Below are 25,143 nucleotides of genomic sequence, written 5' to 3'. Positions count from 1 at the left end.
GGATGGTCTTGATCTCCTGACCTCGTAACTTCCCCCGCCTCAGCCTCCCAAAGTGCTGGGATTACAGGCGTGAGCCACCGCGCCTAGCCGAACCAGGGACAAATTATTAAACAACCTATGACATCAGATTTCTTCACGTCCTGATCCCAGACAGTCTTCGCAGGCTCCCCAGCCTCTCCCATTACATTGCAGCCAGAGAACCCTTGAGGATCCGATCCTTGAACACACCTTGCTGTTTCATAACCTGGGACTTCTGCGCGTGCTGTTTTCTCTGCCTATGTTTGTTTTCTCCTTTGTCTGTCCCAGGAACTACTTCTCATTTGTAAGACCCAGGTAAGTAGCTCCATCTCCTTGGAGCCTTCCAAAGGGGCAGAGTTAATCTCCACCTCCGCGGTGCTGGTAGTAATCCTTTGTTCATTTATAGATCATCTTTGCACTTAACTCTTCAGGCAGACTTGTTGGTTGAGATGCCCGTATGTACCATTGGCACGTAGCATACGGCCTTTGCTGAATACGCATTGAGTAGAACCTTGCCTTTATTATCTGAAGTTGTATTTGTCTGTTTTTTTTTTTTTTTTTTTTTTTTTTTGGAGATGGAGTTTCACTCTTCTTGCCCCAGGCTGGAGTGCAGTGGCACGATCTCGGCTCACTGCAACTTCTGCCTCCTGGGTTCAAGCAATTCTCCTGCCTCAGCCTCCCGAGTAGCTAGGATTACAGGCGCCTGCCACCATGCTCAGCTAATTTTTGTATTTTTAGTAGAGATGGGGTTTCACCATGTTGGTCAGGCTGGTCTCGAACTCGCGACCTCAGGTGATCCTCCTGCCTCGGCCTCCCAAAGTGCTGGGATTACAGGCGTGAGCCACCGCACCAGGCCGTATTTGTCTTTTTAGAAAGTGTCATTGTGCCCCTCTTGGTTCCTCTTTTCACACCTCATTCCTCATGCTCCAGTGAAGTGGCTGTTCATCATCACCAATGTCCCTCTTGGCTGCTGGTGGACAAGCTACAACTTAAAATTCTATGGTTGGCAGGGCATGGTGGCTCACGCCTGTAATCCCAGCACTTTGGGAGGCAGAGGTAGCTGGATCGCTTGAGGTCAGGAGTTCAAGACCAGCCTGGCCAACATGGTGAAACTTCATCTCTACTAAAAATACAGATTAGCCAGGCATGATGGTGGGTGTCTCTAATCCCAGCTACTTGGGAGGCTGAGGGAAGAGAATCACTTAAACCTGGCAAGCAGAAGTTGCAGTGAGTCAAGATCACGCCACTTCACTTCAGCCTGGGTGACAGAGCAAGACTCCATCCCAAAAAATAAAATAAAATAAAATCCTATGGTTGACAATCCTGACCAGCCAGTTCACAGTTTGGAGAACTAATAGATAATATTGATGAGATGACATAAGAGGTGAGGTTTGCTAAATGTCTAGCTACAGGGAGTCGTGAAGTATGTTGTAATTCCATCTATTGAATGAAATATTACGCATCCTTTCAATGCCATTCCTCATTGAAAGGAATGGCAAAAACTGCACTTACTTTTGCACCAACCTAATACTACATGTTTATGAGGCTTGTAATAAAACAGAAAGGCTTTTGTATAACATGAAGAGAAAGAGCAATCACAACTATGATGAAAGAAATTATCCATAATCTAAGACACAGGAAAAACCTAAAAGAAAGAAAGACCTGTAATCCCAACTACTCAGGAGGCTGAAGCAGGAGGATCGCTTGAACCCAGGGGTTTGAGGCTGCAATGCACTATGATCGTACCATGACACTCCAGCTTGGGCAACACAGCAAGAATCCATCTCTAAAACAAAAACAAAACAAAGCCTGGGCAACAAAATGAGACCCCCATCTCTACAAAAAATTAAAAAATTAGCTGGCATGATGATGTGCGCCTGTGGTCCCAGCTACACAGGAGGCTGAGGAAGGAAGATCCCTTGAGCCTAGGAGGTTGAGGCTACAGTGAGCCGTGATCTCACCATTGCTTTCCAGCCTGGGAGACAGAGGGAGACCTGTCTGAATAATAAAAAATAATAATAAAATAAAATATAAAACAAAACAAACTCCAAAATAATATTTGTCTTTGGGTAATGGAAACATGGGTGATCATTCCCCATCTTTTTTATACTTTCATGTATTGAAAACTTTTCTTGTATCATGCTTAAAATGGTAGGAGAGAATAGTTCCTCTCTGTATTCCTAAATAAATAGGCAAAAGGTGAAAACAAATTTAATTTGGATACTTTCTCCTGTAACTGGAAATTTACAGGTGAAAAAATTCACACTTTTGCTCTTTTTGGCAATGAGAGGAGGCAATGAAGAGAGGTGCAGATGGGAATACAAGGCGGAAGACAGGAACCAGCCAATACCTCTGGCCACACTTTAAAAATGGGCACCCACAAGCCAGGAGAATTGCCAGAGAGACAAAAGTCAACAACAAAAAAGGAGATTTTAAATGGAGACTGGGACCAAACCAGTTCTTAAAATGTCATTTTTCTAGTCAAAGAAAGGCAGCCTGAACAGTGGGGATTTAACTATTTGCCTATTTTTTAATTATTTTTTTAAAAAGAGGTTTGTGTTGTTTCATTGATCTCTTTCACTATCGACATAACATAAAACCTATCACTTTCTGGAAGAGATATAATCACAACGAAAGCTGAAAATTGTTTCAGAGCACTTTGGGAAGAGGGGCTAGTTTAAGAGTGAGCTACCCAAGAAGACTGATTTAACCTTTTAAAACTCTGGTTAAACTCACTCTTATCCAAGGCTCTTAAAAATGTCCTCACCCAGAATACACCAGCCTCCATATAGCACAGTAAACCCAAGCAGGGTTCTCTTAATGATTATTCTAGATGGCGGTATAGTTATTAAGTGTTATTGGTGTCATTCTTCTCTAATTTCTGCATAACCTTACATATTTTAGCAGGTTCTGGAGTGCGTGAATTGTGAGTTAGGCATAAATAGGCTGGTTTAGCTATGACTGAAGATCTGTTACTTGGGATTGTGCCCACATATTGAGACATTTCCAACCTGAGACCCCCATCACCCCAAAACAAAACAAAATAAAATAAAACAGAAAAAAGATCACACCAGTGAAGTGGCTCAGGCTCTTTTATTTCCTTGCTGATATTTCTGTCCAAAGGGCACATTTTCTTTTGTTTGACTTCATAGGAACTACCAGAAAATTCCTAAAGATTGATGGAGTTGATAGACCCGTTTCTCCAGTTTTCTTGATCAGTGAGTGAGGATTCTTTCCCTCTTAAGGTGAATGAAGTTTGTTTATACATGTTCTGAGTACACCATTTTAAAAGTGTCATTTGTCATTCAAACTATTAATAATTGGAGTACCCTCAGGTTCTGAGATTGTGACTTTGAGTGTGGAAATGGTATCATTTATTTATTCATTCACTTGTTCATTTTGTGTCATTTAGGACTCCTGGTAGCAAGTGGCAGAATTTGTTTACTGAAATGTGAGATGTATTATAATGATATTGATATTGGGTTTCCTAGAACCCAAGCAGAGGAATGCAGCGGAGCTCCAGGGAGAATTAGAATTAGAGTTCCAAAATCCCAGGGCCCATCCTGTCCAGCTCACTCCTGGTTTTATCTTCTCTCTACAGGCAGTTTACTCTGCATCTCCACCAGCTCCTGGACTATTATATCTTGCAGTCTAGACACACAAAGAAAGACAACTTTTTCCTTTTCAGTTCTAGTTTCAAAATTCATGGAAAAGAACTTTGCTTGGCCTGGCTTGGGTCAGAGCTGGGTTGAGCACCTATCAACTAAGGACATGACCGAGCTGGGTCATGCACTTACCCTAACCTGTCAGATGGGGCTGGGACAGCCAGACCACATTGTACTGATAGGACTTCTTGTGGATTCAGAAAGGAGCCTGCCAGTTAAACAAAATAAAACATGTTCTCTACCTATTCCTTTTTCCTTTTTTAGTTTTACTTAAAAAATGATAGAGACGAGGTTTCACTATGTTGCCCAGGCTGGTCTCGAAGTTCTTGGCTCAAGCAATCCACCTGCCTCAGCCTCCCAAAGTGCTAGGATTATAGGCATGGGCCACCATGGCTGGCCCCCTATTCCTTTCTCTATAATATCCTCTTCCAAAAGTGAGTGGGAATTATGTATGCAGTATTTTGCCAGCAAACAAGTACTGAGTACCTACCTATTTTGTATCTAGCTGCCTCTTGCCGATCCTTTTGTTCATATCATGTCTTCTGGAATAACCTAAAGGCTGTTTTCTATAGTTTTTAGCTCTCACTCATACCCACCTCTTTTCTGTTCTTTTTTTTTTTTTCCTTTTCTTTTCTTTTTTTGAGACAGGGTCTCGCTTTGTTGTCCAGGCTGGAGTGCAATGGTGTGATCATGGCTCACTGCAGCCTTGATCTCCTGGGCTCAAGCAATCCTCCTGCCTCAGCCTCCCAAGTAGCTGGGATCACAGGTATGCACCACTATGCCTGGCTAATTTTTAACTTTTTCTGTAGAAACAGCATCTCACTTTGTTGCCCAGGCTGGTCTCAAACACCTCATCCTCCCACCTTGGCCTCCCAAAGTGTTGGCATTACAGGCATGAGCCACTGCACCCAGCCTCTTGTTTGTTTTTTATGGACAGACTAGCTGCCTGCTTTATTAAGATCAAAACTCTTATCCAACTCCTCTGCAACTAAAACAAAGCCTCTTTTCACATTTCTCTCCTGCAGGATTTTTGTTTTTGTTTTTGTTTTTGTTTTTCCTTTTCCTTCCTGCCATCTTCAGGGAAAAGATTCACTCATGTCAGGGTCCAGAGGCGATCAAGATCTGTGACAAATACAGGCTAATAAGAATACCCCAGAGAATGAGATAGATGCAAAACAGCAACTTAACAGTCTAGAGTGAGTTATTTCTGCCACAAAGAAGAGAGATACTTAAAAGTGGTTGAGAAATTCAGTCCCTTCCTTTAGTCAAGCTATATACAAAGCCAAATCATTATCTGAAAACATCTTTGTTTATTCTGAGAAATCCCTGCCATATGCACTGGAAATACCCAAAGCCTATAGATTGAAATAGTAATAATAATAATAATAATAATAATAATAAAGTGAGTTGTTTTTATTCTTTCTGGGATTGTTTTTCAATGCAGAGAAGACTACTCAAAAGTTTACTTTTAGTTGACTCTAATAATAAAAAGTTTGCATAGGTCTAGAGAATTACGGCACTAGGTCAGGTTAGCCCACTGCCAATTGGTATGACCTATGCATTAAGAATGATTTTTACATATATAAATGTTGAAAAAATAGGCAAATAATGTTTTATGACATGTGAAAATTGTATAAAATTCAAATTTCAGTGTGGTTGCGACCACATGTCTTTTTTTTTTTAGGTGGAGTCATGCTCTGTTGCCCAGGCTGGAGTGCAGTGGCACGATCTTGGCTCACTGTAACCTCTGCCTTCCAAGTTCAAGCAATTCTCCTGCCTCAGCCTCCTGAGTAGCTGGGAGTACAGGTGCCCGCCACCACTCCCGGCTAATTTTTGTATTTTTAGTAGAGACGGGGGTTTCACTATGTTGGCCAGGCTGGTCTCAAACTCCTGACCTCAAGTGATCCACCCGCCTCAGCCTCCAAAAGTGCTGGGATTACAGGTGTGAGCCATTGCATCCAGCCAATACCGTATGTTTTATGTGACTCTTTCCAGAAAAAAATTTGCAGACACAGTGTTTAAAAGATTGGCATCCAATGTATTAAAAACAAATTCAAAACCCTTGTTTGTTCTTAAGCTTTTAAGAACTTGGTCAGTTACACACCTGTGATACCCCCACCATAAACAAGATTCAGAATATTTCCATCAAGCCCAAAACATTCTCCACACCCCTCTGTGGAATACCCCTCTCTTCATTCCCAGAGCAAGGCAAACACCGATCCACTCTCTGTCACTATATATTAATTTGTATTTTCTAGGATTTTGTATAAAGAGAATAATACAGTAAACACTCTTTGTGCCTGGCTTTTTATACCCAGCATACCAATTTTGAGATTCATTCGTGTTGTATGTATCAGTAGTTTGTTCCTATTGTTATTATTATTGTTGAACAGCCATTATTTATACTCATTCTAAGGCTTCTAACTTCTTGTCCATAAGCTTTTTTCAACTAGGGAGGGTGAGCTTTGCTCATGGTGTCTATTTCGTGAGCTCAGAGCTGCCTCGAAATGGAATCTGCAGCCTCCCTCATGCTCCTGCAATAGGACCCCATTATTCTTATAAAGCTAATCAATTACACTTACAAATATGGCGAGCTTTAGATTCTCTTGGATATCCTGAAACTGCTTAAACCTCATTAAGATTTCAATTTACTGCCGGCCATGGTGGCTCACACATATAATCCCTTCACTTCGGGGTGCTGAGGCAGATGGTCGAGACTGGAGTGAGCCATGATCGCACCACTGCACTCCAGCCTGGGCGAGAGAGGAGACCTTGTCTCAAAAACAAAACAAACACAAAAAGATTTTAACTTAAAACCAGGAGTCTATATCAGTTACTTGATTATACACTTTCAGTTGTTCTTATGAGGAGGGTCTCTTGAGCAACATTCTCTTATACATTTGTAAGTACACAATATACCTAGTATACCCAGATTCCTTTGTATTACAGGAACATTATTATGGTTTTAATTTCTTAAAACTTCCATATTAATTCTTACTTTTCTGGGGTGGAAAGATAGGAGGCATTGGGATAGACTATTTCCATCCCAGTTACCTGAAGTGATCTGCTAAGAAAGACAAATGCTGCCCCAATTAATTGAGGTAACTTAGAGTCAAAGATTTTGGCAGAACCTGAGATTTAAAGTTGAAGACATACAGGAATTACTGCCCCTATTGTCATACTAAGCTCCTTTTTGTAAGTACTCTGCCAGGGACTTCAAAGCATTAAGGGTGTCTATTTTGGACTCATAGAACCTAATTCTTATGCAGGTCTGCAGACTTCATCAGAGTCCATCCATTCCTTGATTAGATGATTACATTTGCATCTCTGGTTTATAATGTATTTCCTAACTAAAGATCTTTAACTCCCTAGGATCCCAATAAATATATCTTCATTTACCTATCTATTTTCACTTGCAAATATTTCAGTATATATCTCTAATATATAAGAACTTTAAAAAGTAATCTCAGGCTGGGTTGGGGGGTGCTCAGGCACGGGCACCCAGCACTTTGGGAGGCAGAGGGGGGCAGATCGCTTGAGCCCAGGAGTTCGAGACCAGCCTGGGCAACATGGTGAAACCCTGTCTCTATTAAAAAAAAAAAAAAAAATTAAGCCAGACATGGTGGTGTGTGCCCGTGGTCCCAGCCACTTGGGAGGCTGAGGTGAGGGGATTGCTTGAATCGAGGAGTTCGAAGCTGCAGTGAGCAGAGATCGTACCAGTACACTCCAGCCTGGGTGGCAGAAGGAGACCTTGTCTCAAAATAAATAAATAAAGGTCACCTCAGTGACATAAGTACCTTAGTACATCTAACAGAATTCACAAGAATTACTTGTGAATTGCTTGTACTCTGCCTACCTTCTTATTTCTCCATCTATCTTAAAAAGGTCTTTTTACAGTTTGTCCAATCAGAATTATAATGAGGCCATAAATATGTGGTATTTGCTTGATGTGTCTGTAAGATCTTCGTATCTATTACAATCTCCTGCCCTCTTAAAGCCCTTGATATGTTAAGGAAGCACGGTTGTTTTCTATAATTTCCCACATTCTAGATTTGGCTAATTGTTTCTTGGTGGTACAAAGTCTTCTAAGTTGTTCCTTTACTCTCTATATTTCTGGTAGCAAGTGTGATTAGATTTTGGGTGGGAGGAACCGGGGTCAAGAATGCGTCACAGACAGGTATTTTCTAACTATCAAAAACCCTTGAACTTGATGGGACTTTCCATTTTTCCTTGTTCTGGGGTATTTAATACGGTAACCTGATTGAAGTTCGGATACCTCACATGACTTTGAGCCGAACTTGCAGTCTTAATTTCACATAACAGCTAACACATATTAAGTGCTTTTCATGGGCCGGACTCAATGCTAGGCCCTTTATAAATATGTTCATTTAATCTTCTCAATATTTTGCAGATAAGGAAACTAATGCTTAGAGCGTTTAAGTTGACCCAGTTAGCAAGGATGGTGTGAATTTAGGGGTCGAACTGGAATCCCAATTTCCTTAGTCCGTTTCGCGGTGAACAATTCCCTTCTCCGGTTTTCGCAGTTCCGGTTCTCACAGGGTCCCAACCACTAGGAACCCGTCACTCCTCGCCACGCCTCCCTTGGCCCCGCCCTGCCCTGCTTTGCCCTGCCTCTCCCTGCCCCGCCGCGCCCCAGTCCCTTGACGGCCCTCCTCTCTGGGCCCCGCCCCTCCCGCTTCGGGGTGAAGCCCCAGAGAGCGCCGCGAAAACCACATTTCCCAGAGTGCACCGCGACGGCAGGGGTCCTCAGACCGGCGCTCGCTCGCCGGCGCCATCTCTATAGAGAAGAACGGAGGTACGGCCTGTGGTCATGGCGCTGTTCCCAGCCTTTGCGGGGCTTAGTGAGGCTCCCGATGGCGGGAGCTCCAGGAAAGGTAAGCACACAAACGAGCCGAAGAAGGCACCTGGGGGGCTTAAGAGGCTGTTTCTCGGGCCCAGGTCTAGACTTTTGCTTTGGATTTGTGTATCCATTTGTATCCCAGAGTTCTCCGCGGCGCTGCAAAGCCTTCTGGGAAAGGCTCAATCCCTCCGAGGTCTGGGGCCCAGAGGCCTGTTCTGGACCAAGGTTGTAGAGTTATGGAGGGGTGGAGAAAGACCAGCAGATGCCCTGGAGCTGGGACTTCTGTACGATGTTGTTAGGTCCTGTTCTTCTTTTCGAGCCTCAGTTACTTCATGTTTAAATTGGGAATAATGATACTCGACATCTCGAGGAAACCCTTGATGCAAATGCAGAATGTTTTTATTACATATTACTTCCTTTCCTGTTATACTTATTTCTGAAATGCTTATTAGATTGGTATTACTTAGCGGCCTAGAGCTAGGGGATTAGTATCCAAAACCTAATCAGTTTCTCTCTGGAGGGGCACAGCACCCAGTGAAAAGAACTAACATTTATTCTTGAGGGCCTACTGTGTATCAGGTTATGGCTTTACACATTTTACTTAAGTCCCAGACATTTCCAGCAGAGCTGCATTGTTCAAAATTGGAGTACATAGTTCATTTAAGAAGTAATTAATCCTGGCCAGGAGCAGTGGTCCACACCTGTAGGTGGAAGGATAGTTTGAGCCCGGGAGTTCATGACCATCATGGTCAACATAGCGAGACTCCTGTCTCTTAAAAAAAAGCCGGGCGTGGTGGTGCACACCTGTAGTATCAGCTCCTCAGGAGGCTGAGGTAGGAGGATTGCTTGAGCCCAGAAGTTTGAGGCTGCAGTGAGCCATGATCGAGCGGCTGCATCCTGCCCTGGGGTGGGGGGACCTTGTCTCTAAAAAAAAAAGAAAAAAAAGTAATTCTAAATTATATGCCATATGTGACAGGGCGCAATTGAGTCTTACCTGTCTGTTATATCCTCTAATATAGTTCCTACACTTTCTGTAACGTTTCTCCTAATTTTTTTTTTTTTTTTTGAGACAGGGTCTCACTCTGTTGCCCAGGCTGGAGTGCAGTGGCGCTGTCATAACTCACTGCCGCCTCAGACTCCTGGGCTCAGACTTTCTGCCTCAGCCTCATGAATAGCTGGAACTACTGGTGTGCACCACCAGGCCTGGCTAATTTTTTTTAATATTTAGTAGAGACGAGGTCTCACTATGTTGACCAGGCTGGTCTCGAACTCCTGAGCTCAAGCAGTTCTCTGCCCCAGCCTCCCAGAGTTCTAGGATTACAGGCATGAGCCACTGCGCTTGTCCTATTTCTCATAATTGTGAGCAATTTCTTGTGTCAAATTGTTGTCTTCCCTTACTAGACTGTAATCTCTATCAGGTTGGGCAGTGTTTGTCTATTCATTGTAGCATAGTTAGCCCCTAGCACAGGTCCAAAGTATAATAGGTGTTCAATAAATATTTTCTGGATGTACAGATCGATAGTAGTTACTTAATAATTACGTGTTGCAGGAATGCATGAGTGCACCTAAAAGAAGTGTATAGTACAAGGTGGGATGTTACAGATACCATAGGTGAACTACAGGATTAATTACTTCTTTTTATTTATTTATTTATTTATTTATTTTTTGAGACCAAGTCTTGCTCTGTCGCCCAAGCTGGAGTGTAATTGTACGATCTTGGCTCACTGCAGCCTTCGCCTCCTGGGTTCAAGTGATTCTCCTGCCTCAGCCTCCCGAGTAGCTGGGACTACAGGCACTCACCACCATGCCCGGCTAATTTTTGTATTTTTAGTAGAGATGGGGTTTCACTGTTTTGGCCAGGCTGGTCTCGAACTCCTAACTTTAAGTGATTCACCCAGCATAGCCTCCCAAAGTGCTGGGATTACAGTTGTGAGCCACCACACCCAGCCCAGGAATAATTACTTCTAATAGAAGGTTCAAAGAAGGCTTTATGTAGGAACTAATATTTTTTTCTTTTACCTTTTTTTTTTTTTTTTGAGGCAGTCTCACTCTGTCACCCAGGCTGGAGTGCAGTGGCACAATCTCAGCTCACTGCAACCTCCGCCTCCCGGCTTCAAGTCCCGGCTTCAAGTGATTCTTGTGCCTCAGTCTCCCGAGTAGCTTGGATTACAGGTGTGCACCACCACACCTGGCTAATTTTTTGTATTTTTAGTAGAAATGGGGTTTCACCGTGTTGGCCAGGCTGGTCTTGAACTCCTGAGCTTAGATGATCCGCCCACCTCGGCCTCCCAAAGTGCTGGGATTACAGGTGTGAGCCAACGTACCCAGCCTACTTTTTTTTTTTTCTTAAGTAGGGACAGGGTCTTGCTATGTTGCCCAGGCTGATCTCAGACTGCTGGGCTCAAGTGATCCTCCTGCCTCAGCCTCCCAAAGTTCTGGGATTACAGGCGTGAGCCACTGTGCCTAGCCAGGAGCTAAGTTTTGGATGGATCTTCAAGAGAGTAGGATTTGGACAAATAAAGATGGCGGAAGTGTATACCAGGGCCTTCAAGTCCTGCAGAAGAAAAGTGTGAGAACTGCAAATCATCTAGTTTGTCTGGAGGTGTAGTGGCATAAAGAGGAACCTTGGGAAATATGGTTGGGCAGGTGGTGATGGAGGATAGTGATCTTTAATAACATGTCAAAGCTTTATCCTTTTATTTTGAGAGGGGGAAATCGAACTTTTGCAGAGGAGTCTTACTCTTAAATAGTATTTATTTGACATCCTCTGGATATCTACAATCAGGAAAATGTGTGTAAAAGTATGTTTTATAAAGTATTGTCTTTTGAAAAAATATAAACACAGCATCATCTCTTGTAATGGAAAAAAGCCATAATTCTTTTCTGGTCATTTTCACTTACCAGTCAGTGTTCAAATTTCACGAGATGTTTCAAAAATGGGATTTTACAGTTGGGATTGTCCAAGTCAATTTCCAAAATACAGCCAACATTGCATTTTGTGGATATATGCCTTAGGTCTCTTTCAGTATAAATCGGTTTCTTCCTCTCCTTCATTCCATGTGATCGATTTGTTGAGGAAACCGTGTCATTTGTCCTGTAAATGTTTCCCACCAAATCCTCATAGTGTCACTTAACATGCTTCTGTATTCCAGTATTTCCTGTAAACTGGTATTTACCTCTAGTCAATTAATTAGATTCAGATTTAATCTTTTTGTTGAAAGTACCTCATTGGGGGAGCAATGCACTTGCTATGGAATCATTTCAGGAGGATGCCCTGTCTAACGTTCTCTGTTTTAGTGATGTTAAGATTGACCAGTGGATTCATGTGTTTGCAACCTGTTTCATCCCATATGAAGCAGCCCATGAACCTTACACCTAATGATTTTTGCAGCCATTTATGATTATTGTTTAGGTTCATTATTTCATTGAGGTTGCAAAATGGTTGTTTTCTAATTATATCATTCCTCCTGTATTTATTAACATCAATTATTCTATGAAGAACTATTGGGATACCCTGAATACAGTTTAGTTAGGCAGGAAAGACAGGATAAATACTTTTCTCTTTTTTTTTTTTTTTTTTTTGGAGACAGAGTCTAGTTGTCACCCAGGCTGGAGTGCAGTGGCGAGATCTGGCCCACTGCAACCTCTGCCTCTTGGGTTCAAGTGATTCTCCTGCCTCAGCCTCCCTAGTAACTGGGACTACAGGCATGCGCCACCACTCCTGGCTAATTTTTTTTTTTTTTTGAGACAGAATCTCTCTCTGTTGCCTAGGCTGGAGTGCAGTTGTGTGATCTTGGCTCACTGCAAGCTCCGCCTCCCGGGTTCATGCCATTCTCCTGCCTCAGCCTCCCGAGTAGCTGGGACTACAGGCGCTTGCCACCATGCCTGGCTAATTTTTTATATTTTTAGTAGATAGGGGGTTTCACCATGTTAGCCAGAGCGGTCTCAATCTCCTGACCTCATGATCCGCCCGCCTCTGCCTCCCAAAGTGCTGGGATTACAGGCGTGAGCCACCGCGCCCAGCTTACTCCTGGCTAATTTTTGTATTTTTAGTAGAGACAGAGTTTCACCATGTTGACCAGGCTAGTCTCGAACTCTTGACCTCAAGCGATCCACCTGCCTTGGCCTCCCAAAGTGCGTGAGCCACCTCGCCTAGCCTGGGATAAATACTTGATTCATTCCTTTCGTTAGTTTCAGAATAATGAGTTGGGGGTCCCAGTAACTTCTAGAGGTGACCAGTGAGGTGTGAAGTTTTTTGTTTTCATTATGAAGTCATGAATTTTTAATGTTTATATTTCAATCCATTGCAGGTAGGCTTTTTTTTTTTCTTTCTTTAGAAATGAGGTTTCACTCTGTCGCCCAGGTTGGAGTGTAGTGGTGCAATCACAGCTCACTACAATCTCCAATTCCTGGGATCAAGCAGTCCGCCTGTCTCAGCCTCCTGAGTAGCTAGGACTGCTAGTGTGCACCAGCACACTTGGCTGATTCATTTATTTTTTTAGAGATAGAGTCTTGCTACGTTGGTCAAGCTGATCTTGAACTCCTGGCCTCAAGCAGTGCTCCCGCCACGGCCTCCCAGAGTGCTGGGATTACAGGCATGAGCATCATGCCGGGCCTGACCCAATCATCTTTATTTAATAGCTTTCTTGCTTTCTGTCCTAAGAGATGCCCAGGAATCATCACTTACATTTTCTGTTGTGGCCTGGAGTTGGCCATTTCTCCAGGGAATCCTGGTTTCTTTTAGTGGAAAATGGTATGGATATATGAAAACCACACACTGGGTTGTTAGGGGTATCATCACCACTGTGTTGTCATTACTTCTAGACTTTTTCAGTGGATGGAACCAGGAAGAGAAAAATACATCATGAATTCGTATTAGTATTTCCAGTCCAAATGTAAGATTATGAAGCTTTTACTTCTTTGATTTAATTTTTAAATTTCTTTATATGTTCAAAATAACAGTATTAATGTGACTAATACTAACAGTTTCAGATTTTTTTATGGTTCTATTTGTTTTAAGGACATGGCCCACAGTGGATATGTGGTCAATTTACTGAGTTTGAAGATCACTTGAAACAATTCCCTGTGTGGTTTTACCACCAGTTTGATATATGGTGATATAAATATTTTCCATTTTTAGGGATTGTTTTTCTTTTTAATTTGATTTTGTTTTATAATGATGTAAAATGCTTAGCCTAACGTTGAGATTGTAAACCAGGTATATTCAGAGGAGAAGAACCTTCCATCTCTGTTTCTCCAACCTGTCACTTTCCTTCCCCTGCAGACTAACATTTTCATTAGCGCATGGTATCCTCCCATTTTTTTCCCTCCCTTCTATAAGCAACTACATTTTCCCTCTCTTTCTTAAATGCATACTATTCTGCATTTTACCTTAGATCCTGGAGATCGCTCTACACTACATAGAAATCTTCCTCATTTCTTTTTACTAGTGCACAGAACTCCATCGTGTGGCTGTCACATGCTTTATTCAACCAGTCCCCTATTAAGGACATTTGGACTCTTTCCAGTCTTTGGCTGTTATAAATAGAAGCAGTGTACTTTTTGCCTTACAGTATAAAAAATGTTATAAAAATGTAAAATAGTGTTAGCAAGAAGTGGGTGCAGAATTTCAATTAAAAAAAACGTTAAACTCCTGGACAGGAAAGACAGCCAATACCAAAATGAGTGAGAGGGGTGCTGTTCTCTTCTTTCTGGCTACCGTTAAAAGTTAGGCCAAGGGCTGGGCACAGTGGCTTACACCTGAAATCTCAGCACTTTGGGAGGCCAAGGCGGGCAGATCACATGAGCTTAGGAGTTTGAGACCAGCCTGGGCAACATGACAAAACCCTGACTCTAATAACAACAACAAAAACTAGCCAGGTGTGGTAGTGTGTTCCTGTGGTCCCAACTACTCGAGAGGTTGAGGTGGGAGGATTGCTTGAGCCTGGGAGGTGGAGGTTGCAGTGAGCTGAGATCTCACCACTGCACTCCAGCCTGGCTGACATAGTGAGACTCCATCTTAGAACAAAAAAAAGCAAAGAGGCCAGGATTTAAGTAGACATCACATTCAGTAAGGAGTCTGGTGGGACTATGTTTAGTAAAATTCATTCTTTCAGGAAACAAGAATAGGAGCATCCATTGTGTCAGGAGCAGCAGAGAACGCCCAGCATCTGACCGCTTTAGTTCTGGAGCTTTTCTTCCTACCCTCAGATTGTTGACTAGGATTGTGTACCCTAGAACATTGTTGCTTGGGAATCAAATATTTGACAGATTTGGAATGGAAGATGGTATATTAGTTTATTTAATCTTCATATTATATGAAGCAGACATATTATCCATATTTGGGGAAGAAACTAAACACATTATCTTTTTCCCCCAAACCTTTTTCTTCCTGTGTCCACAAATCAGAAAATGGCACTACCATTCACCCAAACCAAAACTTAGATACGTACCTTGACTCCCCACTTCCACCCATTCAATTCTTTAGTCCTTCCAAACAACTCTGAAAGTCCTTAGTTTCTCCATAGTCTCACTACCGTTACCTAACTTTTGCTGTCATCGTCTCCTAGATTACTACAACAGCCTCCTAAAATAGCATCCCCACCGTTAGTCCTGCCATTGCTCCCTGAGCCACTCTCCACACTGTTGCAAGAACTTTTAAATGTCCTTATTTAAAAACACTATGTGCCATTCACTGGTTTAAATGCCTTACAAATACTAACTCATTGAATGCTCATAACAACTCTATGAAGTTAGTGCTGTTCAAATGTACGCACAGAGGGAACCAGTAAGTAACTTCTGAAGGTCACATGGTTAGTAAGTCACAGAGTCAGGATTTGAACTCACACAATTTAGCTTCAAAGTGTGTGCTCTTTTTTTTTTTTTTTTTTTTTTTTTGGAGACGGAGCCTTGCTCTGTCACCCAGGCTGGAGTGCAGTAGCATCTCCACTCACTGCAACCTCTGCCTCTAGGGCTCAAACGATTCTCCTCCCTCAGCCTCCCAAGTAGCTGGGATTACAGGTGTGCGCCACCACACCTGGCTAATTTTTGTATTTCTAGTAGAGATGAGGTTTCACCATGTTGGCCAGGCTAGTCTCAAACTCCTGACCTCAAGTGATCCGCCCACTTCAGCCTCCCAAAGTGCTGGGATTGCAGGCATGAGCCACCCCGCCCGGCCTAAAATGTGTGTTCTTAAACGCTGTTCTTTGCTGCTCATCTTTCAAATAGTATATCTGATTTTGTCACTCATTCAAAACATGACCATCTGCCCATTGCTCTTAGGGTAATGCCAAGCTCTCAAACATGTTTTTTAAGGCCCTACCTCTCCTGCTTCATTTTGCCCCCATTTCCCCTCAGTCCCAATGGCCAAGCCACAATCACTTCTCCTATTTCTCACTGTCTATTTCCCAAACACTTTCTAGGAGCATATTTCCTTCACTCCTCCTCCTTTAGATCTTAGCTGAGAGATTTTCTCAGTTAGCTTTCTCTGATCCAGACCTTGTTTGAATTAGAGAGCGTGCTGTCATTATTCCCTATTTTCTCTCTCTTTGCATTTGTCACGTTGCATAGAAGTCACTGCTAGTAGGGCAGCTCCATGAGGGTAGTGTTGGGTTTGTCTTATTCATCGTGCATTCCTAGCACCTAGACCAGTACTTGGCTGTCAGTAAAAAATTACGGAATAAAAAAAAAGAGACTCAGATAAATTATTTTGTTCAGAGTTGCACAACCAAGAAACAGCCAGTTTGAATACAAGTTCTTCTAAGTACAGAGCTTGTGTTATAAGCCATGCTACGATATTAGAACATTGGGTTTTGGTCCTTTATATAATACCTTTGGAATTCCTGGACCTCTTCAAATTGTAGGTTAACTCCATGGAAGGGCTGAATTTGCTCAGGTTCTCTGTAATAATCATCTTAAATGCAGTTCTCAGCCATGTTTGCTGGTGCTTTTTGTATAAATAAGTTTGTACTCCCAGATCCTTTGTTAGACTTATTCATTTTAAAGGAACAAATCTCTTCCATAATATATACACTACTTTATTTATACACTTGGCCCTAGAAATGTTTTTTGAATTACCATCTCAGGAGGAGCACTTACCTCTGAGTTCACTTAAACAAACTAGTAATCAGTGCTATTTCGTTATAATAGAAGGGGAATGGATGTAGAACTTGGATATTTTATCCAATTATAGTTAAAAATATATTTTAAAGTTCAAATCTTTTCATGGCAATTCCTTCCTCCCTCTATGTGTAATAGAATTAAATTAAAGCATTTTTACTAGTGGTAGAGAAATAGGGTTACATAATAAATGTTCATAAAAAGTATTTGAGCTTAAATTATTCAGCGATGATTCATTATATTATTTTCTGTTAAATTACCCTGAAAATTTATACATGCTACATTTCTACCAGACACCTGCCTATTTTTGTTAGGCGGTAGTTCTTAAGTGGTTTTTCTGCCTGATGTTTCCACATTTCTTGGTGTGTATGCATAATACAATGTATGGCAGAGTGTTAATTTCCAGGCACATTCCAATTCGTAATTTACTAACCTGCAAGGACAAAAGCCTTGTCAGCCAGTGGGATTCTCTTTCTTAAACCGTAGGCATTTGGTGTGCTGCTGGTCTTCTCTATAAATGTTACGTCTTGCTTAGTATTGGCACAATTATCTATGTACACATTTTATATCTATCAAGTATGTAAATTATGTGAGGATGTAACTGTTGAAAATGACTTTGCAGTCTGATTAATAAAGCATCTTTTCATCTCAGATAACTCTCTCCAGAATTCTGTTGAATTAAAATTGAATTTAACAATGCAAGTTTTTATTTGACAGTGAAGGTTATAATTATAAACTCCATGTGAGCAGAACCTTTCTTGTTCCCCACTGTACCCCCAGTACCTAGACCTGTGCCTGGGTGTGTAGTTGGTATTCACTAACTTATGTAATGATTAAATATACATTTACAATGAAGAAAGGAAGAATTATACTAGTTGTACTTTATACCTAGGTAATGGATTTTTTTTTTGAAGATTTCGAATTTCTTCAGTTGATTTGATTAGGTGTTGGGGGTATAAACATGCAAAGATATGGTGCATATCCTCATTCATTTTATTTATTCAACAGGTATTTATTGAGTCCATTTGCTTTGTACCAAGGCACTGTGCTAGGAGTTGGGAATACAGTAGTGAATAGTCATGGCCCTGCCCTCATGGAGTTTGGGAAGTGACAGGTGGGAGGAGGGGAGGGAGCTAGAAACTGGGATATAAGAGTTGTAAGCTAGTTAGTGTTTATTTTTTCTTTTGCCACTTCTGTAGTATCACAGTAGTCATTACTAATCTGGTCCCTATAAGGATTTGAGTTTTTGACCCTTGGCTTAGAGTATAGTGGGAAGATAATGAGATTACAATGTGAAGATTGCCGTAAGAGCCCCGTGTACTAATTGCAGGGAGACTTTAGGAGAACCAGCCTCCTTAGTTGAGGAAGTGAAGAGAAGCTCCATGGGGTGGCGTGGAGAGAACTGGATGAAGAGTCACAGATTCAGGTTCAGATGCTTGCCCTTGGCCACAGCTGGGCCTCCAGCTGTTGGTCTATAGGGGAGGGGGTGGTGTCCAGGCTGTGCTCTGAAGAGCCATCTCAGACCCAGCCCCTCCCTCTGAACTCCCAACTAGAGAGCATCCCTGCCTTTTCTGTTCTTCATGTTGGACTTCTATGGAAGATTCTGTTTGAAGTGAGTTCCTTGGCTAAGAAAAGTTTGGAAGTCCATGGACTAGAGGACTTCCAAAATCTTTCCAAGCCTACCATACAGTGATTATTACTTCTAGTATTCCCTGCATGTCCACTGCTAATATGCTATCAAAAAATAAAACAAAACACAGCTTCTTGTCAGATGAAAATACCTTTTGCTCCACAGGAGGTCATTTGATTGGCATGAAGGTCACAGAGGATCCATGATGATTCATGTTCAAAACCCAAGAGCTTTCTTTCTTTTTTTCTTTTCTTTTCTTTTTTTTTTTTTTTAATAGAGCTGGGGTCTTGCTTATGTTGCCCAGGCTGGTTTGAACTCCTGGGCTCCAGTGGTCCTCCCTTCTGAGCTTCCCAAAGTGCTAGTATAATAGATACACTGGCCAAGTTTTATTTCTTTCTGAATTTTTTTCCCCCACAGTAGTGCCATACAGCAAAGCCTCAATTGTATCCTCAAAAGCCTGGCACAGTGGTGGCACGCCTATAGTCCCAGCTGCTTGGGAGGCTGAAGCAGGAGGATCGCTTGAGTGTAGGAGTTTGAGGCCATCCTGGGCAACACAGCAAGACCCCATCTCTCAAATTTAAAAAGCCTTTCTTGTGTCTTCTGAAGGACTTTGAAGAGTCACATACTGTATGTTGTGATGTCTGTATTTCTTTACATTTTCTTCCAGCTGTCATCACTATCTAGAATATTTATATAGAAATATACTGGAATTGTTTGAGAGCATCTTTTCCTGAATACTGTTTGTTCCATCTTTTTCCACTTTTTCATGATAGAATCTGATTTTTGTAGAAATAATTTTGATCTCAGTGAGCAACAGGAACTAGTTTCACATATCTTTTGCCAGGAATTAGGCCCAAATGAAGGGAACCAACCTCAGAAGGAAAAAGAGAGTAGAAGGTTGCATGAGCAGTTGTTTAACATTTACTAGGTATGACCTTACTAATTACTTAACCCCTTTGAGTCTTAGTTTCCTCTTCTATAAAATGGTGATCATAATACCTCCCATAGAGCCTTGTTGTGAGGATTAAAAGATGAAAAGGATGTAAGTTCTTAGCCTGGTGTTTGGCCTGCTGTAGGCACTTAAGTTGGAACCTGTCACTTCTTTCCCTTTTTTCTGTGCTGTTTAATATGCCTTTCTTTCTTTGGGATTTTCCTTCCTTCCTCTTTTCCTTCTTTCTCACAAGTATTTGTTGAACACCTACTATAAGCCAGTGATTAAAACAGTACCTGTTGTCAGGAAGCATACATTCTGGTGTCTCCTCCATACTAAGATGCAAATACTGATATGGTTTGGCTCTGTGTGCCCCTCCAAATCTCATCTTGAATTGTAATCCCTATAATCCCCATGTGTCAAGGGAGGAACTGGTGGGAGGTGATTGGATCCTGGGGGCAGTTCGCCCCATGCTGTTCTCACGATAGTGAGTGAGTTCTCATGAGATCTGATGGTTTTATAAGGGGCTCTTCCCCCTTAGCTCTTTACTCTTTCCTCTGTTGCCACCACATCAAGAAGGTCCTTGCTTCCTCTTCACCTTCCACCATGATTGTAAGTTTCCTGAGGCCTCCCCAGCTATGTGGAACTGCGGGTCAATTAAACCTCTTTCCTTTATAAATTACCCAGTCTTGGGTATTTCTTTATAGCAGTGTGAGAACGGACTAATACAGTTACTTAAGGAGCTAGTACCCAGAATAAAGAACTTCTGCAAAGAAGATCTGTGAATGGCTAATAAACACATGAAAAGATGTTCAGCATCATTAGTTATTAGGGAAATGGAAATCAAAACCACAGCAAGATAACACATCATATTATATTATATATAATATATATAATATATAATATATATTATAATATATATAATATATAATATATAATATATAATATATATTATATATAATTATATATAATATATATTATATATTATATATAATATATAATATATATTATATATATAATATATATATTATATATAATATATTATAATATATATATTATATATTATAATATATATAATTATAATATATATTATATATATTATATATAATATATATTATATATATAATATATATATATTATATATAATATATATATAATATATATGTGTTATATTATATAACACATTATAGCCACTAGGGTGACTATAATAAAAAAGATAATATAACAAAAAAGGATATGGAGAAACTGGAATTCTTATACATTGTTAATGAGAACCTAAAATGGTACGGCTACTTTGGAAAACAATCTGGCATTTCCTCAAAATGTTAAATATGAGTTACCATATCACCCAGCAATTCCGCTCCTAGGTATCCACTCAGGAGAAATGAAAATGTGTCCATATGAAAACTTGTACATGAATATTCAGAGTAGTAGTATTCATAATAGCTAAAAAGAAGAAATAACCCAAGTGTTCATCAACTAATGAACAGGTAAAATGTGGTAAATCCATAAAATGAGATATTTGACAATAAAAAGGAATGAGGTAGTGATACACACTACAGCATGGATGAACCTTGAAAACATTGTGGTAAGTTACAAAAGACCACGTATATTATATGAGCTTATTTATATTAAATGTCCAAAATAGGCAAATCTAGAGAGATAGAAAGCAGGTTAATGTTTGGCTAGGGGTGAGGTGGGCGGGGCAGGGAAACAGGAGGTGGGTGATAGGAATGGACTGCTAATAGGTCTGAGGTTTTGTTTTGGGATGATGAATATGTTCTAAAGTTATGAAGATGGCCACACAACTCTGTAAATATACTAAAAATCTGTTAAGTTGTACATGACTAATGGCTGAGTTATGGTATGTAAATTATATCTCAATAAAACTGTTCAAAAATGCAGTCACCCTCCTCTTTTGTACCTTCAACCATTTAATGGGTTCTTCCTCTTTAGGATATGAATAAGCTCTGGCCTCCCATCCAAACAAAACAGGACAAAATACAAACCCCCCGTGGGCTCCCTTGCTGCTGCCATCCCATGTTTTTTTTCTTCCCTTCACAGCTAAGACTCCTAAAAGTTAGAAAATAAGTAATTTAGAAATAGTTCACTGTAGAAAAGTAAGAAATTATGGGTAAGCAGAAAGAAGAAAATCTTTAGACATTTAATGTAATCACCTAGAGATAATCATCACAGTATTCACATTTATATAATTTTAGCATTAAAAGTTAACATCTTGGGTTTTTATTTCCAAAGAAGAGTACTATTATAAGGAAAAGTTTGTTAAGTTAGTGTACTAAGGTAGAACATGGAATATTTTTTAAAAGATCTTAATCTTCTGTAATAATATTAAGCATGGTGGGCTTTTATGCATGATTTGATTTGCTTTTGTTTTGTTTTGTTTTGTTTGAGATGGAGTCTAACTCTGTCATCCATGCTGGAGTGCAGTGGTGCGATACCGGCTCACTGCAACCTCTGCCTCCCAGGTTCAAGCGATCTCCTGCCTCAGCCTCCCGAGTAGCTGGGATTACAGGCGTGTGCTACCACACCTGGCTAATTTTTGTATTTTTAGTAGAGATGGTTTTTCGCCGTGTTGGCCAGGCTGGTGTCAAACTCCTGACCTCAGGTGATCTGCCCTCCTCAGCCTCCCAAAGTGCTGGGATTACAGGCATGAGCCACCATACCCAGCCGATTTGATTTTTTAACTTTTAGGAATTGTCTGAATCAAATTTGAGGTTATAAAAGCCTAATGCTTTGGAAGCATTCACACTCGTTAGACAGTGTGGATGGATGGAATGCAAAATGCCTTGTTGCCTTTTAGCCCGTACTTGTTACATGGCTTTTGCTTAAGCTGCAGTTTGATATCACGGAAGGATTTTGGTCTTGAATATTTTAGAGTGTATTAAAGCCATGCCCTGTGAAATAAAAATTTCATGGATTCTGTTCAGCTTCTGTGGACTTTGGACTGACTGTTCAAAATGTCTGGCTGACATTGACTGTGAATTAGGATGTCAGCTGATAAGATGGATAGATCTCCTGCTTTAGAATCATATTGAACTAATTTCATTGATCATTTCTCCTTTTGCCTGTGCAGAGTTAGACTGGCTGAACAACCCAAGCTTTTGTGTTGGATCCATAACGTCCCTGAGCCAACAAACTGAAGCAGCTCCAGCCCATGTTTCTGAAGGGTCACCGCTGACAAGGTAGTTTTTGTTTGACAGATGTGTTTTCGTTTTTGTCAGTTTACTGTCTATAGCTTAGCTGAAATGAAGCTCCTTAGAAAACTCTAATAAAAGAGGTATGTAAAACTCTTACTTAAAGTAATAAGGTGATCTTTGACTATTTTCCCTTACCTCTTGTATTATTTTTTTTTCTTTGCTTTGCAGTGGCAAGTACATGACACAGTTAGTGCCTGTAATTAGGCCAAGAGGGAAATGGCATCATTGTGATTCTCGAGTAACTTTACTAGCCTCATTAGTAACCTTTAGAACATCATAATTCAGGTATTTTTTTAGTTACATTTTCAACCCTTTTGTAAAAATAGAGAGGGAGCTTGTGTAAGATTAAAAATGGCATGAAAACATCAGGGAAAGCAAGATGGCACACATCTCTCCTCAGCTGTGAAAGAATTTTGTTTTAGATCATTGAACTGAGAAATAAGCTCTCTTACAAATACAGACTAGATGATTTCATTAATAGGGTGAATAGGTTGTGAAACCCGTTACTCTAAATGTGTAAGAAGCCTTTGGAAATTGAGAAGAGTTGATGCATGAGAGGAAGTTGGTAGATATTAGATATTTCAGTAATGAGGAAGAAGAGCTCGTTGTCATCTCCAAAAACAAGGACCACAATTAAATGTTTTGGTTTTTTTTATTAACGACATGTTGACATAATATGTGGCACTGAAAATAAACCTTTTTATAATGATTTTTTTTTGAAAATTATTATTATTTTTTAAATAAAGATGAGGTCTTGCTCCGTTGCCCAGGCTTGTCTCAAACTCCCAGGCACCTTCAGCAGTCCTCTTGCCTTGGCCTCCCAAAGTGCTACGATTATGGGCATGAGTAACCACACCCAGCCAACCTTTAATAATGTCTTAAAAATACTATATTTGTTAAGTGGTAGGTTACTTTCATTTAAAGATGTATAAATAAGAAAGTATAGGTTTAGAAACTATTAAAATTAGAATTTCTTCACCTGTTATTATTTTAGGTCCAATTCCTAAGTCTTGCAGGTGAGGTGTAATCCAGTAAGTTACTGTGTAATATATGGGCAAATAGTAAATCTGTGTGAACATTTATATAGTTCCCTCTTAAATATTTGTTGACTTATTTACATAGTATTATTTTTCGTACATCTTTTTAGAAAGTAATTTTAAAGTTGATTTTCCCAAGCAGGAGTCATCTGAAATCAGAGTCTTCAGATGAAAGTGACACTAACAAAAAGCTCAAACAAACAAGCAGAAAAAAGAAGAAAGAGAAAAAGAAAAAAAGGAAGCATCAGCATCATAAGAAAACAAAGAGGAAGCATGGGCCGTCGAGTAGCAGCAGGTCTGAGACAGACACCGATTCTGAAAAGGACAAACCTTCCAGAGGCGTCGGAGGCAGTAAAAAGGAATCTGAGGAACCGAAGTAGGTTGCTGTTCTCATGCACCTATGATATTTTAAGTCTTGAGTTTTTCTCCCTTAATTGTTGCCGCAAATTAGATATTTGAATAACCATTTAGTCACTCAGTCAGAAGAGAGCTCTACCATTATATCAGCTTAAAAAAGAGAAGGAGAAAAATTAGGGACACGATTTTATTTGAGAAATGTTATTTAGACACAGTAATGATTGTGTGAATCTCTTTTAGACAAAAAGTCTTTGGGATTTTCAAAAGATGGCAGATGTGCCACAGTGGGTCTGTGAGTCAGTGCCATTATCACATAGATAACGGTTCCCTCTCTGAGGGCCGTGGGTCTCCACACTCTGGGTAAGAGAAACATCTTCTTTCTCTGCCTTGATATATCTTTCATTCAGTCACTCCTATCAACTCCTGTGTGTATACATGATCACACCACTTTAAGATTAACGTAGCACTTAAATAATTGTTACATTTGTCCTTTTCCTTTTCTTTTTCACATTTGTTTAAGACCACTGTGTCGAAGGCAGTGGAAAACAGCTCATGATTACAGTGTTTCCATTCCTTGGGGGCTTTATTTCTCCCATATTTTACTCTGCTTTCTTTCTTTCTTTTTTTGAGACGGGGTTTCACTCCGGTTGCCCACGCTGGAGTGCAGTGGTGCGATCTCAGCTCACCACAACCTCTACCTCCTGGGTTCAGGCGATTGTCCTGCCTCAGCCTCCCGAGTAGCTGGAATTACAGGTGTCTGCCACCACGCCTGGCTAATTTTTTGTATTTTTAGTAGAGATGGCGTTTCACCATGTTGGCCAGGCTGGTCTTGAACTCCTGACCTCAGGTGATCCACCTGCCTCAGCCTCCCAAAGTGCTGGGATTACAGGCATGAGCCACTGTGGCCTACTCTGCTTTCTACCTTGAGCATATTGTTCAATTCATTCTACAGAATGGCCACAGCATAGGTGCTCAATACAGCCTTTTCTCTGTGCCTAGTTGAATGTCTTCCTAAGTAGAGGGGTATTTGCCTGTAGGTGGGACAGGTGGTATATGGTGAAACTACCTGAATTATTGCTCATTTAACTTTCTCCTTTATTTGCTCATATGGTCTAGAAGGGAGAAAACTTAGGTACCTGTCTAGAACATCTCTAAAAAAGAAATAGTGCTGTTGAGATTTTTGCAACTCTTCAGGAATTTTTGTTTCCTTTTTTTAGACAGAGTCTCATTCTATCACCCAGGCTGGAGTGCAATGGTACGATCTTGCCTCACTGCAACCTCCGCCTCCCGGGTTCAAGCAATTCTCAT

General features: G+C 40.7%; 1 protein-coding gene across 9 annotated transcripts in view; it reads left to right on the top strand.

Annotated features, from left to right (window-relative positions):
• Positions 1-8,313: 8,313 nt before the first annotated feature.
• NRDE2 (NRDE-2, necessary for RNA interference, domain containing) overlaps positions 8,314-25,143 on the top strand; it is a 54,711-nt gene continuing 37,881 nt past the window's right edge. For 2 of the 9 annotated variants that reach the window (XM_063698109.1, XM_055361209.2), the window contains exons 1-3: positions 8,331-8,578; positions 22,318-22,426; positions 23,618-23,854. In XM_063698109.1, the coding sequence (XP_063554179.1) occupies positions 8,515-8,578; positions 22,318-22,426; positions 23,618-23,854 (410 nt within the window). In that variant the 5' untranslated portion in view covers positions 8,331-8,514. Of the gene's footprint in view, positions 8,579-22,317; positions 22,427-23,617; positions 23,855-25,143 lie in introns of all 9 variants that reach the window. The other 7 variants (XM_063698111.1, XM_055361207.2, XM_019009763.4 and 4 more) reach the window with 6 other exon arrangements.

Source organism: Gorilla gorilla, chromosome 15 (genome assembly GCF_029281585.2).
Source record: "Gorilla gorilla gorilla isolate KB3781 chromosome 15, NHGRI_mGorGor1-v2.1_pri, whole genome shotgun sequence".
In the NCBI taxonomy this organism is placed as follows: Eukaryota; Metazoa; Chordata; class Mammalia; order Primates; family Hominidae; genus Gorilla; species Gorilla gorilla.
Note: the sequence above shows the minus strand (reverse complement) of the source record. Positions and strands in the feature narration are given on the sequence as shown.